The sequence below is a fragment of the Triturus cristatus genome, chromosome 8, assembly GCF_964204655.1.
Source record: "Triturus cristatus chromosome 8, aTriCri1.1, whole genome shotgun sequence".
NCBI lineage: Eukaryota > Metazoa > Chordata > Amphibia > Caudata > Salamandridae > Triturus > Triturus cristatus.
Window position 1 is genome coordinate 472,895,865 of NC_140591.1, and position 13,655 is coordinate 472,909,519.

The 13,655-nt window shown below is 48.6% G+C and overlaps 1 protein-coding gene across 1 annotated transcript in view; it reads right to left on the minus strand.

Annotated features, from left to right (window-relative positions):
• Positions 1–13,655, minus strand: part of NAA16 (N-alpha-acetyltransferase 16, NatA auxiliary subunit) — a 597,575-nt gene that overhangs the window by 529,934 nt on the left and 53,986 nt on the right. Inside the window, exon 2 of the mRNA XM_085621946.1 lies at positions 4,255–4,339. Coding sequence (XP_085478072.1) covers positions 4,255–4,339 — 85 coding nt within the window. The remainder of the gene's footprint in view (positions 1–4,254; positions 4,340–13,655) is intronic.

The following is a 13,655-nucleotide window of genomic DNA, read 5'->3' on the forward strand; positions in this document are numbered from 1 at the left end:
TTCTCCGACTCAAGCAAGCGGCCTATAAGGCCCTCGTCACGGAGGCGGCCAGGGGCCTCAGTAGAGAGCAACAGGGGAGACTGTATGATGTGGGTGATAAGGCTGGTAAATTGATTGCGTGGCTGGACAAAAAGGAGAGAGCGAGTCGAGTTATCCCGTTGATTGAGAAACAGAATGGTGTGTGTGTTACTGACCCAGAAGAAATTGTCTCCTGCTTTGCAGACTATTTCCGTGGGGTGTATTCCCCGGTGTCCTCCCGCTCTGAAGAGGATTCCCATGCCCTGCTCAGGGATATCGCGCTGCCTTCCCTTTCGGAGGAGGACAGAGTGTCGTTGGACGCCGCTCCAACTTCCGAAGAAATTGCCCTCGCCATACGTTCGGTCGCTTCCGGCAAGGCCATTGGTCCTAATGGTCTTCCCATCGAGTTGTATAAACTGTGGCCGGATACGCTGGCGCCGCATCTCCGTGCTATGTTCCTCGCGGCCCACTCGGCGGGTTCCCTCCCGCCTGACCAGCGTCTAGCTACTATCGTGGTTATCCATAAGGAGGGGAGGCCACGGGACCGGGTCACATCCTATCGGCCTATTTCGCTATTGAATGCGGAGCCCAAAATCCTCGCCAAGGTGTTGGCCAATCGGCTGGTCGGCGTAGTGTGTGACTTGATTCACCAGGATCAGTCCGGCTTTATCCCTCATCGCAACACAGCGCTTAACCTGCGGCGTTTGCATGGGGTGCTCGCACGTGTCCCGTTCATACGGGAGCCGGCCATTTTGGCGTCCTTGGACGCCACTATGGCGTTTGACACACTTGAATGGCCTTATATTTGGACGACGCTCGCGAAGTTTGGGTTTGGCCCAGGATTCATCGGTTGGGTAAAATGGTTGTACTCTGGCCCGCTGGCGCAGGTGGTTGTGAACGGTAGAGTGTCGGCTCCGTTCGAGCTGGGCAGGGGCACGCGGCAGGGCTGCCCGTTATCGCCGCTCCTTTTCGCGCTCGCCTTGGAGCCCCTGGCGGAGTGGCTGCGGTGGGAACCTTCTATTCGTGGTCTCCGCTGGACCCCGAGTATGAGGACCGCGTATCTCTATACGCTGACGATATTCTCCTGTACCTGGCTTCCCCACGTAAATCACTGATAGTACTGGTTGATGTATTGCATTCATTTGGTCTTAACTCCGGCCTTGTCATCAACTGGGCTAAATCGTGCGCGTATGTTCTCTCTGGGGAGGATCCTATCCTTCCGCGGGGCTGTCCTATCCAGATCGCCCCGCGGGGATTTCGGTACCTGGGTGTCTTCATTACCCTAGACGCGGAGGCCCGATATAGTCAGAACTTGCTTCCCCCCCTCCAGCGCCTGAAGGAGGATGTCGCGCGTTGGAGGCGCTTGCCGCTCTCGCCGCTCGGCCGGGCGGCATTGTTTAAGATGATGTCGCTGCTGCGTTTCCTGTACGCTCTGCAGAACACAATGGACGTCGTCCCGGCGCGCTACTTTCGCGAGGTGGAGAGTTTGCAGCGCCGACTGTTCTGGGAAGGTAGACCGCGTATCGCCCTGGCGAAGCTGACGCTCCCGTGGTATGACGGGGGGATTGCTCTCCCGGATATCAAACGGTATTATTGGGCCTCCCAGCTGGCTGCGATTAATCACGGCCTGTACGGGCCCGCTCTAAACCCGGCCTTTGAAATGGATAAGATGTTACTGCCGGGTGGTGATTATAACCGAGCGCTTTACTCCAGCTCGCTTGACGCACGTCTGACGGGCCCCACGCGTGTCATGGTACGAGTGTGGCACGCGGCTAATGTGGCGATGGGGTGGAAAGATCGTTTGACCCGGGCGTCGCCACTGTACGCATCTGAGCAGTTGGGCTCCCTGTGGACCTCGAAGGGCTTTGAGAAGTGGGACATGATAGGCATCAGCAGGGTTGGTGATCTCTGGACGAGGGGGGGATTCAAAACGTTCGAGATGCTACAGACAGAATTCCAGTTGCAGGACAGGGAGTACTTTCGGTATATGCAGATCCGTCATGCGCTATGCTCCGTATTCCCGGACGTTGCCTCCATCCCGGAGTATTCCCCTCTGGAGGATAGAGTGCTAGATGGACATGTACCGGACAGCACGATTTCATTAATCTATAAAAAACTTATCAATGACCGCTCGGGACTGCTGACTAACCTTCGTGAGGCATGGGTGGCCGATGGATTGGAGCTGGATGACGAGGACTGGGTATCGGCGGTGGCCTCCCCGAAAGAGGTGGCCATACCGGCCCGCCTTCGCTTCGTCCAGCTCAAGATACTCCATAGGGTCTATGTTACGGGGCCAAGGCTACTGCGTATGGGCTATGCTGTGGACGGGTTGTGTAAGCGTGGGTGTGGTTCTTTGGGGACCTTTCTCCATATTTTGTGGGAATGCCCGGAGGTGGAGCGATTCTGGCGTGGTGTGCATGAGGTCCTGCGGGTGGTTACGCGTGTGTCGCTTTTGCCCGAAGCGAGGAGATGCCTGCTGAATGTGTGGGAGCCAACCGACTACTCGGTGTCGCAGACGCGGTGGGTGACTCTGGGATATATGGTGGCCAAACGCGACATTGCTCAACTGTGGGGTTCCCAGAGGTCGCCGACTGTCTCGGCATGGAAGGATAACATGGATTGGTGCATGTTTCGGGAAAAGGTGGTTTATGTTGCGAGAGGTAAGCCTGGGACATGGGTGAACGTATGGGGCCCCTGGAACGCCTACCACGGGGGAATCTGTACCCCGCCGTTATTGCCCGATCCGTCACCGGCCCCGTCCCCTTAGCCAGTTTATCTCCCCGGTTCCGGGCACTGAGTCCACCTAATCCCCGTCTTGACCTTTTCCCCCCCTTGATACTCCTATGGATTGGTAGGGTCCCCCCTCTAGGGGAGCACATGCTGCTGTTTCCGATTGTGGGTTGCCTTGTGGATTTGTTTTTTGTTGTTATTTATATTAAAATGAAACCGTTATGTGGGGTCCGGATGGTGTGGCTACCACCGCTTCTAACTCCTGTGCATTTCCCTTTGCCGCGGCATGCGCGCTATTGTTTGTATCACATGCTCCTCTTGCTTGCTAGCGGCCGGCTTGAAGGTTGTAGGCCCATCTTTGTATATTTTTTGAATTTTGTAATAAACTGTTTCAAAAAAAAAAAAAAATTAAAAAAAAAAAAATTTGGTCAAATATATTATACTTGTTAGAAACACATGGTTAAGGAGCAGCTCATGAGACACTTGAGAGATTGTTGATAGTTACAGAGATGGGCAAGCCACCAAATTCATAGTTAGTCGCCAAGCCAGAGCAGTGTGGTTTGCCCCTAGGAGCCAAAGCATAACCAGGCTATTGAAAGCCCTACAATGTAAATCACACACTAGACATGTGGAGGGGGATAAAAGCACATGGTTTATTGTAGTCATATTCACGCTGTGTTCCTCATTTTGCTACATGCTATTTCTTTAGTTTCTGTAAAAACCTGCAAGAAGGGTGGGGGGGGGGGGGGGTTCGATAAGATAGTGACCTGGTTCACCTGCGGCTTATCTCTTAATTGGGGATAGAGTCATGTTAGAACCAGACATCTGTCCTGATCCAGGCTCAAGGTTGCCTTTGCTTGCCCATCAATAGATTTTAAAAGGTACGCTGTGGCACAATTATTTCAAAGTGATACAAATATTCAATGATTATCATATTAAGCAGGTCAAGAAACAAATACATTCAATATTTCACCTGAAATCTGAGCTCAGAGAGTGAATCGACGGGCACCTCATCTAACACCTGAAAATCCAGAATTTAAAGCAAGAGTCAATGGGCTGGATACTACAAAAGATGACGGATAAGCCTATCCAAATTACCTGGTTTATTTTATTAATGCAGACCGAAATCCCTTTAGTATTGAAAACACATAAAGCAAGTATCCTCGTTCTATCTTCGCCTTAAAGCCCTACAAGATATACATAACCAACTTGCTCAAGAGACAGAAGTGGCTTCTCCACAAAGTAGAACTACACAGTTCTGCAAGATTCCCCCAAAGCATGCTCCACCCCCCACACCGAAGCCTACAATTGAAGGCTTACTTACTAATTCAGCAGTATGCCAAATACAATCCTTTAGAGAACAGCAGTGTGGTTAAAACTACATCGAATAGCATCTAACAACACAAGAAAGCATGCTTTTGGTTCATGTATAAAAAAGAAAATTGAAGCACACTGGTTCAACACAATCTGGAAGCAATTACCAATAATGATCAAACATTCTTATACCTCCATGTTCAGAAAATTTGGAGTTGGAGAGTATCATCTTGCAGAATTTGAGTCCATTTTTGTACTGTTTTTGTTCGTAACATTTCTGTGGAGAGGAAAAAAAATACACATTTTAAAGTACACAAACGTTTCCCAATACAGAATTTGTTTTCCGAGTGAACATAAGCAGTACATGCCTTAAGTACATCATTTTGAAACAGCATGCAGGAAAACAGCTGATCCTCTGGTTCATCAGTGATTGGTAGCTGGCCAGTGCTTGTGTATTTCGATGTGTGAGTATTTCGTATTATTAACATGCCTGCCAAGTATCACGCATCAGGTGTGACGCTCACGCATTTCAGTGTAGTGTTCCGCATCACCGCACTGAAATGCGTTGTCACGCATTTAATGCCACTCGCCAGCGCGCGCCACCGGCGGCACTTGTGCACCTGTGCGCCGGCTCTGCTGCTCCGAGAATTGCTGCCAGCAGCTACTTGCTGGGATCAGTAGTTCATAAATAGCTAAAAAGATTGTCTGCTCTCAGCTCTGGAGTGGCTGAGAGTGCTACAATGTAACAATTAATTAATCCGCCCGCCCTGTCGTGCCTGGCTCCAAGCTGCATGATTAATTCTTGCGGCGCACCGCGCGGCTTTGACACAAGTGAAGTCTCTTAATGAATGCTTCGTGACACCAAACCGGAAAGCTGATGCGGGAGTCAAGTTTGAGCTGGCCGGCCCGAGGTATCGTGTCTTGCTCTGCTAGACTGCGACTGACAGACTACACTAGTTCAGGTAATGTAAATGCGAACTATATATTTAATTTCTACATGAAACAATTAGATAATTATTATCGCTCAGGGGTACAATATAGGAACTTGTCATTAGCAAAGATATCGGCGAGCATGATTCTTTGTAACGAAAACAAATAATTCATGAAAATCATGTCAGAATGTAATCTGCTTACCCCCGAGTCTTGTGACTGAAGACTCAGTTTAGGGCGCTCCTAGATGACGAGTGGAAAGGAATATTGCCTGGACAAGAGTGATTCCCGCTCTAATGAAGTGGAGGAAGAATAATTACAAACAATCTGACTTGCATTTGCTCAGCCCTTCCTTGGTTTGGGAGGCAGCGTAGTACGATAACAGTCACGGTCCGCTCGAGTAACCTGAACACGGAGACACTGACTGAGCTTTTTAAACTTGAGCAGTAACTCCGAGGCTCGGAATGTGGCATGCGTTCTACAGGTAAACTACCAGTGAATCAATGCCGGGTTGCACGGAGCAACTGCAAAGGCATGGTGGACCATATCGTGAACTCATGGTACAATGTAAAAATGTAAACTCCTTTTAAAGAGCGTGTAGGTGGAGATAATGCTAGCCTTATGGCATCAGATGTCTGTCATGACCCGAGCTACTACAGCATGATCATGCCTGTTACAGCTCTGCTGACTGCTTAGCTTTTTCTGTTGGATGCACTTGACTAGGCCTCACATTGTCCGGTGCCCATGAGCCACCACTTCGCTCCAGATCGGATTCAGTGAGAGGACTAGCAACTCTGGTACACACGGCGTCATAAGCCCAGCCTCATTAGCAGTACACTGTGTGCTAGCCAGCCTAGAAAGGATCGGCGCCATTGACTGACACCAGGAAGTTTTTTATTTGAATTCAAAATCCTGACGGCCTAGCCCCCAGGAAGGCATCACTGCCGCCTGGCCCGCATGTAGGAATAAATCAGAAGAAAACAGCTGTTCGAGTCTCGTTGACACCTGCTTCCCTCAAGATACTAATTTTGCAAAATCCTGCTAACTCTGGCCCCCTGTGTGGTGAAAGAGAAGTATGCAGCAACCAGACAAGTGCTGCCTGAGAGACAGTGTGAGATGTAATGGCCAGACAATGGAAGCAATATAAATCTGTAGCATTTGTGCCAGAATTAGATTGATAGCATACAACTTTTAATTATAAATACCAGCATAATGCATTAATACCATGTCACACTCTAAATGGCAAATACGCTGTATACAAAAAAAAGGGCCAAATGAAGCAAGACTGAATTCTATCTAAATGCCGATAGGGACAACAACGTCCATGGTGAGTCTCTGCTACCACTTGCTGGAATAAGACAAGGGCAATATATTACGAGGCAAGTTGTTTCCTAATGAAAATAAACGCTAAGCACCGAAGCAGAAACGTTGAGCTGCAGCCACTTATTGACTACTGGAGCACCTCCAGCAAGCTCTCTTGACCACCTGCCCAAGTGCCAAATAAGCTCTCCGTCTCAGTCTGGCACTGCTGGGAGGACTTACTTCTGGTAGCAAAGGTGAGTCCAGCAAGGGAGCACTTACTGATCTGTGCAATGGAGGCGTTGTCTGTGAGAGTGTGGGAACGGGGCTAAGATACTTTTAGAACTTAATTTCTCAAGAGGGATTGATTTCTGATATTTATGTCTTTCCGTGCACTTCATTGCTTGGTTTTACTCATGAGAAATTGTTCAAGTGCCATACGTTGGACAGTTAAATGTCACTTATAAATGCACTGAAACCATAAAATTTCACACATGAGGCATATTTCCAAGCAGTATGGCCTCTCACATCCCGTTTGGTACAGTCGGGTCTCCCAGTGCCCTTCCAATTCCGGTGCTTTGTGCTTGTTGCTGCTCAAGTGGGTGTAATTTCTGATATGTAAACGTTCCCTCGTCTTCATTGCTTGATTTTGCTTGCGAGAAGGCGTCACTCATAGTCGTCGAATGTCACTCATAATTACAGTGAAATTATGAAAATATCACACATGAGCGGTCTGAAACCTTGGCAGCTACGTATTAAGAGCATGAACTTTGTTGATCACAAAAATCATTCAAGAACTTTAGAAAGACTTCTGATTACCGATACTTTCGCCAGGGCGAGTTTTATTTTAAGTACAGTACAATTACCAATGGATCAGTGGAGAAGTGTGGCTCAATGATTAGAGCGGTAGACCCTGATGCAGAGGTCTAGCCCGGGACCAGGGTTCAATTCCCCGCCTCGGCGGGTCTTGGGCTCAAAAATTCCACGGACCTGATAATTCTCGCCTCGGTGCCATTCCAATCATGGAGTCCCACTCTGCAACTCTGGGCAATAGCTTGCTTAATCTCCACAACGGCCCCCACAACGCTAAGGATGCCTGGCCTCCACCTTGGGGGTGCCCAGAAGTGGACGCCTCACAGGGAAAGCCAGGATGGGTTCCACAGCGGTATTCGTACAAGCGCCTTGAGACCCTTGCGGGTGAGTAGTGCGCTATACAAGTATCAATTTACATTTACATTACATTTACATCTTCTCAGGATGAAAGTAGGATACTCTCTACCCTCATACCATACAATGGACAAAGTTGCCCTTACATTAGCTATTACTCTTAGTCAATATGTAACGATGTCAGGACCGGAAGAGACAATTATGCTCAACTTTCGTATTTTATTACTTCCAGCTGACATTAACTTTAAACAAACTCCCTTTCTAAGAATACCCTGGGGAAATGACTACAAAGTTCAACCAATCACAGACCCTGTCCTTCCATAGCTGTACACCTCCTCTAGACCACTTCCTCTTTCTTTCCTGCTTCCAGGCGAGATAAGTCTTTCCTTTTATCTCTCATGATGCGATAAACGTTTGTATGGTGTTTTTCTGTCGTATTCTCAGGACGCAAGAGTGCGGTGAGGCATTTTCTCCAATAGAGGGCGCACATCCCACTGCGGCGCGATTGATGTGTCTCGTTGCTCCGTGGGGAGACACAACTTTTGTCAGTGCAAATGACTAGCGGGGGACCCCTCGGAGCTACTGCCTCTCCCAGACCGCCTTGGGAGCCACAAAATCCCCCTGGAGGTCTGTATATTAAAATGTACAAGCAGCGGATGCCAGTTTAAGCAGGCTGGTACTAATTGTTTTGTCTTCCCCATTCAACCGCAGCTACACAACGGAATGCAGGTTTGGGGGGCCATTTGGGGACTGGGCCCAGGCAGTAATACTAATAATCAAGCCTATTTACTGTTAAGGCATTCTCAGCCCCAGGGCTTTAACCCGTTTCCTCGTGCATAGCGCAACTAATATGCAGGCCTCACAAATTAGGACTAACAGCCCTGTGTGCTGCTAACATACCCCAAATTCTTCCTGGTACAAGTCAGTACATAAGTACGCTCCTGGGGCTATTCACAATCCTTATTGTTTGGTCTGTGGCATTGCCTTTGCCAATTTTATGAGTCCTATGTGCTCTTCGACCATGGAGATGGAAGGAGGTGATGTAGAAGAGGAGCCCATTGCAGTCATCCCTCTAGAAGATGAAATTTGCGAGGCAGTGGATGTATCCATCCAACATGCTATGGCCTCGGCAGTGGAACCCCTAGAAAGGCACCTTATGCAATTGGCATATACCTATCCAGGTCCCCTTAATTTGTCCCTAGAAAGATCCCATTCCTGGACTGCTCTCTCCGGTCTCTATCAGGTGCCATGGCGCCCTTCCAAGTGCATGTCTGATTCAGGTGTGGTCCTGAGCACCTTTGCAAGGCTTAAAAAGGTGTTCTTGCACACCCTGCCCTATCTGAACTGACAGCAGCGGATGCTCTATGTGCCCCGGCAGACCTTTCTGCTCCCTTGCCGCGTCGAGATGGGGACGAGGAGGATTCCCATGGGGATTCTAATAAAGAGGCAGGCCCCTCCCGACCATGGCGCCCGTCTCCCAATTTTATACCCATTACACCCACCCAAGAGGCAGATGACACTTCTGATATGTTGGACCCAGACGACCTAGTCCACCCCAATTCAGCAGATTGGTTCCCGTCCTCTAAGGTAGGCAACTACGTGGCTGGCCACCTGAGGAAAAACTCTTGGAGAAAGAGGTTCGGGTGAAACTCAGGGTGGAATGCCCACGCTCTTCCCCAGCAGGCAAGGCGGCCCTCACTCCAGAGATAAATACTCGCATGGCCGCCTTCTTACAAAAATACATCAGGGACCCCAAGAAGTGTATCAATAGGTCATGGAAGTCCTGCCAGGGCAAGCTCCTGACTATGGTAGGCCCACCTACAAAAATTCGGGAGATTGCAGAGGGGGGTCAAAGCCTCGGGATCGAACATCTTCATGAGGGACATTTCTGCATGGGCACAACAAGCTGTCATTTTCTTAGGCAACGCCAATTGCGCTTTGTCGACAGAGATGCTGCTCTCGCCTCACAAAGGTCGACCCCAAGCTGTAGGACTTAGATTCCACAGAGGATAGGCCAGTAGGTAAAAAGGAGACTTTTCAGGGAGCATTTTGTGAAAGCGCTGGGCAAATTTGTGGCCACTTTTAAGTCTCTGGACAAAGTCCAAGCCTCAATTAAGAAAATCTTTCACCCCCCCCCCCCCCCCCCCACATTTTTGTTGCAGAGGGCGCAAAACAGAGAGGACACCACCCATGAGGCTCCTCCAGGGGGCAGTTTCACTGAGACCAGTATGGTGTCTGTCTCTCTTCACATCAAAGAGTGGGTGGTTGTTTGGCCTTTTCCCTACACAATTGGAAGGCTACTACCTCTGACGCATGGGTTTTGCAAACGCTTCAGGCAGTGGCGGCCAGTACGTTTTGGAGGGAGGGAGGCAGACGGAACACGCTCACACGCATACATACACAACACTCACAGCAATGCAGTCACACACACGTACACACACACAAACACACCCATTCACAACACACTCCACCAAACATTCATACATACACGCATGTATGTACCAAACAATAATTTAAAAGAAAAACAGAGAAATACACACACTTACCTGCAGCCAGCTCTGCCTTAGAGGTTCCAGAAGGCTTGGGACTGCTGCCTTCCCTCATTGGAGGGAAGGCAGCAGTCCCAACGTGATCAGAGTGGGTTGGGGTCAGTGAGACTGCTGACCACACCCCACTCTGTGATGAAGTGTCACTGATTGTCACTCTACTCTGGGTGATACAGGGCTTAAAACTGAAGCGCCCAGGTGCGAGGCAATCAGTGACGCTACCCCTTGTCACTGAGGGGAGGGCCTCAGGGACCTTTGCTGAGCTGAGGACGTCACGCCCACAGGAGCTGCGACTTTCTTAGCCCAGCAAAGTTCAGCCCAGACAGGCAGGAGCCACCGCATTAGCGCATGTCTGGCTCCTGGCTGCCTGACCTAAAAATGAACAGTGTCCGTCAGGATGACCTTTGTTCAGCCTGACAGACACTGTTCGTGAGGGGCAAAAGATGGAGGGGTGTAGCCCCTCAGCCCCAATGGACCGGCTGCGGCTGGGTTCAGGGCTTTCACATAGAGTTCTGTGGTTCCCCAGTCCAATTGTCTACCCACATCCCCTGGTTTTCACACAGGCTCAGATGAACTTGATCAGTCAAGAAGTGGAGGACCTGCTCTGCAAGGAAGCAATCTTCCCCACTCAACTCCAGCCCAATGGTATTATCAGCAACCTCTTCTTGGGGGAAAAATTAGATGGAGGTCAAAGGCCCATCATCAACCTAAGGGAGTTCAATGGCTGGCTAGTTTATCATTTCAAGGTGGAGGGTATCCATCTCTTATGCAACATGTTACGGCCAGAGGACTGGATGGTTCACCTCTATCTCAAGGATGCGTACTTTATGGTCCCCATCTTTCCTCCTCATCACTGTTTCTTACAATTCCGGTTGCAGGGCCGGGTGTACGAGTTTCCAGACACTATCTTTCGAACTCTCTTCTACACCTTGGTGCTTCACCAAGGTGTTAAAACCAGTGGTAGAATCCCTCAGAGCGCAATGCTATCGCCTTATCTATCTGGACAATATCCATCTTATGGATCAGTGTCCGTTCAGTGTGAGGGTTCAACTGAAGTCAGAGATACCCTTGCTGGAAGGTTTAGGGTTTGTCATAAACGCCAAACATTCTCTGCTGACTCCATACAAACAGACCACATTCCAGGGCTTGGTCATCAATTCAGCAGAGAAGACTCTCATCCAGATAATCCATGTAGTGAGTCTATTGTCCTCTTCCATTCAGGCGATATTCCTGGGACCACTGCACTACATGGGCCCTTCAGAGACTCAAGGGCTTCCACTTGCGTCGAGGTCTACAATACTCGGAGCAAATCCCTCTGATGGAGGAAGTGAGGATCGAAAAGAGCTGGTGGTTGACTCACATGGAGTACTGGAATGGCTGGGCCATATTCGGTTCAGACCCGGATATAATAAAGAGTCCGATGCCAGCAAGTCCAGTTTGGGGGCGAGCTGCGGGGACTCCTTTACAGGAGGAAAATGCTCCACAGAAGAACAATCTGTCCACATCAACTGCCTCAAATTGATAGCATGTTCCTTTGAGGTCCAATCCTGGACCAAAGAGAGGGTCAATTGTTGTGTCCTGTTAAAAAATGGACTACATCTTGGCAAATACATAATCATTTGGGGACACCACACTCAAAGTCTTGGAGGACCTGTTGCCTGAGCAACAATGTATCAGTCACAGTGAAATAGTGGATTGGTGCTCGATGGAATAGCCAGACATGAACCTGTGGAAACTGGACCCTCAGGTTTTCCAGACATTAAGACATTGGGCCCCTTTTTGGTTGACCTCTTTTGCCTCCTGTCTGGAAAACTAAGTGGCCAGTTACTTCAGTTGGAAGCAGGATCCATTAGCAACAGTGACGGATGCTTTCCTACACGACTGGCCATGGGAGAAGGGCTAAGCGTTTCCTCCCTTTGGGATGATCAAGAGGTTGTCTGCACAAGTGCAGAGACAGAAGGCGAAGGTGGTCTTGATCACTCCATTCTGAAGGTCTCGAGTATGGTTTCCGGTTCTTCTGGAACTTTCTAGGGATTTTCCAATCCGTCTACCCCATGCTCCAGATCTCCTTCAGAATCCTCTGGGCAAGTTTCACCCATTAATCCTTCAGCAGAAGATGCCCCTAAAGGCATGGAGGATTACAGGAAGAGATGGGGAGTCTCAGGTCTTTCACGAAAAGCTGAGACACTCTTGGCATCAGCATTGGCAGATGGAACAACGAAATGTTACAGATATGCTTGGTCACAATGGGTTTGTTGATGTTTTCAACACAGTGAGGATCCCATGGGGTGCAAAGTTGTCCCAATAATTAACTTCTTGGCCTCTTTCGCTCCGCAAGACCTGGCCTACAGGACGATCAATTCATACCGCGCTGCCATTTTGGAAGGTCACTTACCGGCTGCTGGTTCCCCAGTTGGAGAACACTTGATGGTTTGTATGAGCAGGATAGGGAATCATTTGGACATTACTGCCAGAACAGAGGTATTCCAGACTCTGGGAGGTCAATGTGGTATTAAACCTCTTTCTTTCTTGGCAAAGTAACGAGTATTTGTCAATAAAGCAATTATCAGCAAAACCTGTAATGCTGCTTTGTCTTTCATCTTGTCGTAGAGAGTTAGATGTGAGGGCTCTGGATGTCACAGGCAGACTCTTTACACCACAAGGTATCACCTTCCATATCTCTAGGAGAACGAAATCCAACTCAAAACTGATGTCCTACCCAGCTTTAGACAGATTCCCCTAAGCTCTGTGTGGTCAGATGTCTTAAAGCATATGACAGAGGACATTCACCCCCAGGCGAGAGACAATTGGTAATTTCTCTAGTGAAACCTTTCAAAGCAGTGTCTTCCCCCACCATTGCCCGCTGAGTCATGCAAAAAGCGGGCATTAATATGTCACAATTTGGGGCTCATTTCAGTCAGAGGAGCCATGGCCTCCAAAGCCTTTTCTCTACGGGCGAGACTTGAGGACATAATCAATGCTGTTTACTGGTCTTTGGACTCCATGTTAAAACAGTTTTACTTCAAACAGGTGGTAGACATTGCCTCTCTGGTGGTGGATAATCTATGAACGAATATAATCCTTGCCTCGGTCCGGACATAGAATGAAAAATTTCCTAGCTCTCATAACGGAAAGTTCCAATTCTATTAAGGGCATGGAGGCGAGGATTATTCCCTCTAAGGTTTCTATGAACTTTTGTCCCTACCCTGCATAGTTCGAAGGAATCCCTTACACCTATCATGAAATACTTAGTGAGGTATAAGTATGCTTGGATTGAATGTTTTATATATATGTTGGAAACTTTCTCATATGATTACTGTAATCTGCACAAGCTCAATGTTAAATTTTCTCTTACGCGAATTATTGGTGTTGATTCGACTGTGCACGTTATTTTCTGGTGAACTAATGGTGAACCAGTTCTAGGATACCACAGTTATGGCCTGTATATATTTCTTCAATAGGTAATGATTGTGCCAAAGGAGAGTAAAAGCAAAGTTCAAAGTCTCTTCTGCCACACTCAAGAAAGAGGAAGTGGTCTAGGGAAGGCATAAGGTTATGAAAGGACATGGACGGTGACTTGTTGAACTTTGTTTGTATTCCTTTCCCCTGGGTACTCTGAGAAAGGTTGTTTACGTTTTAAGTTGAAGTCAG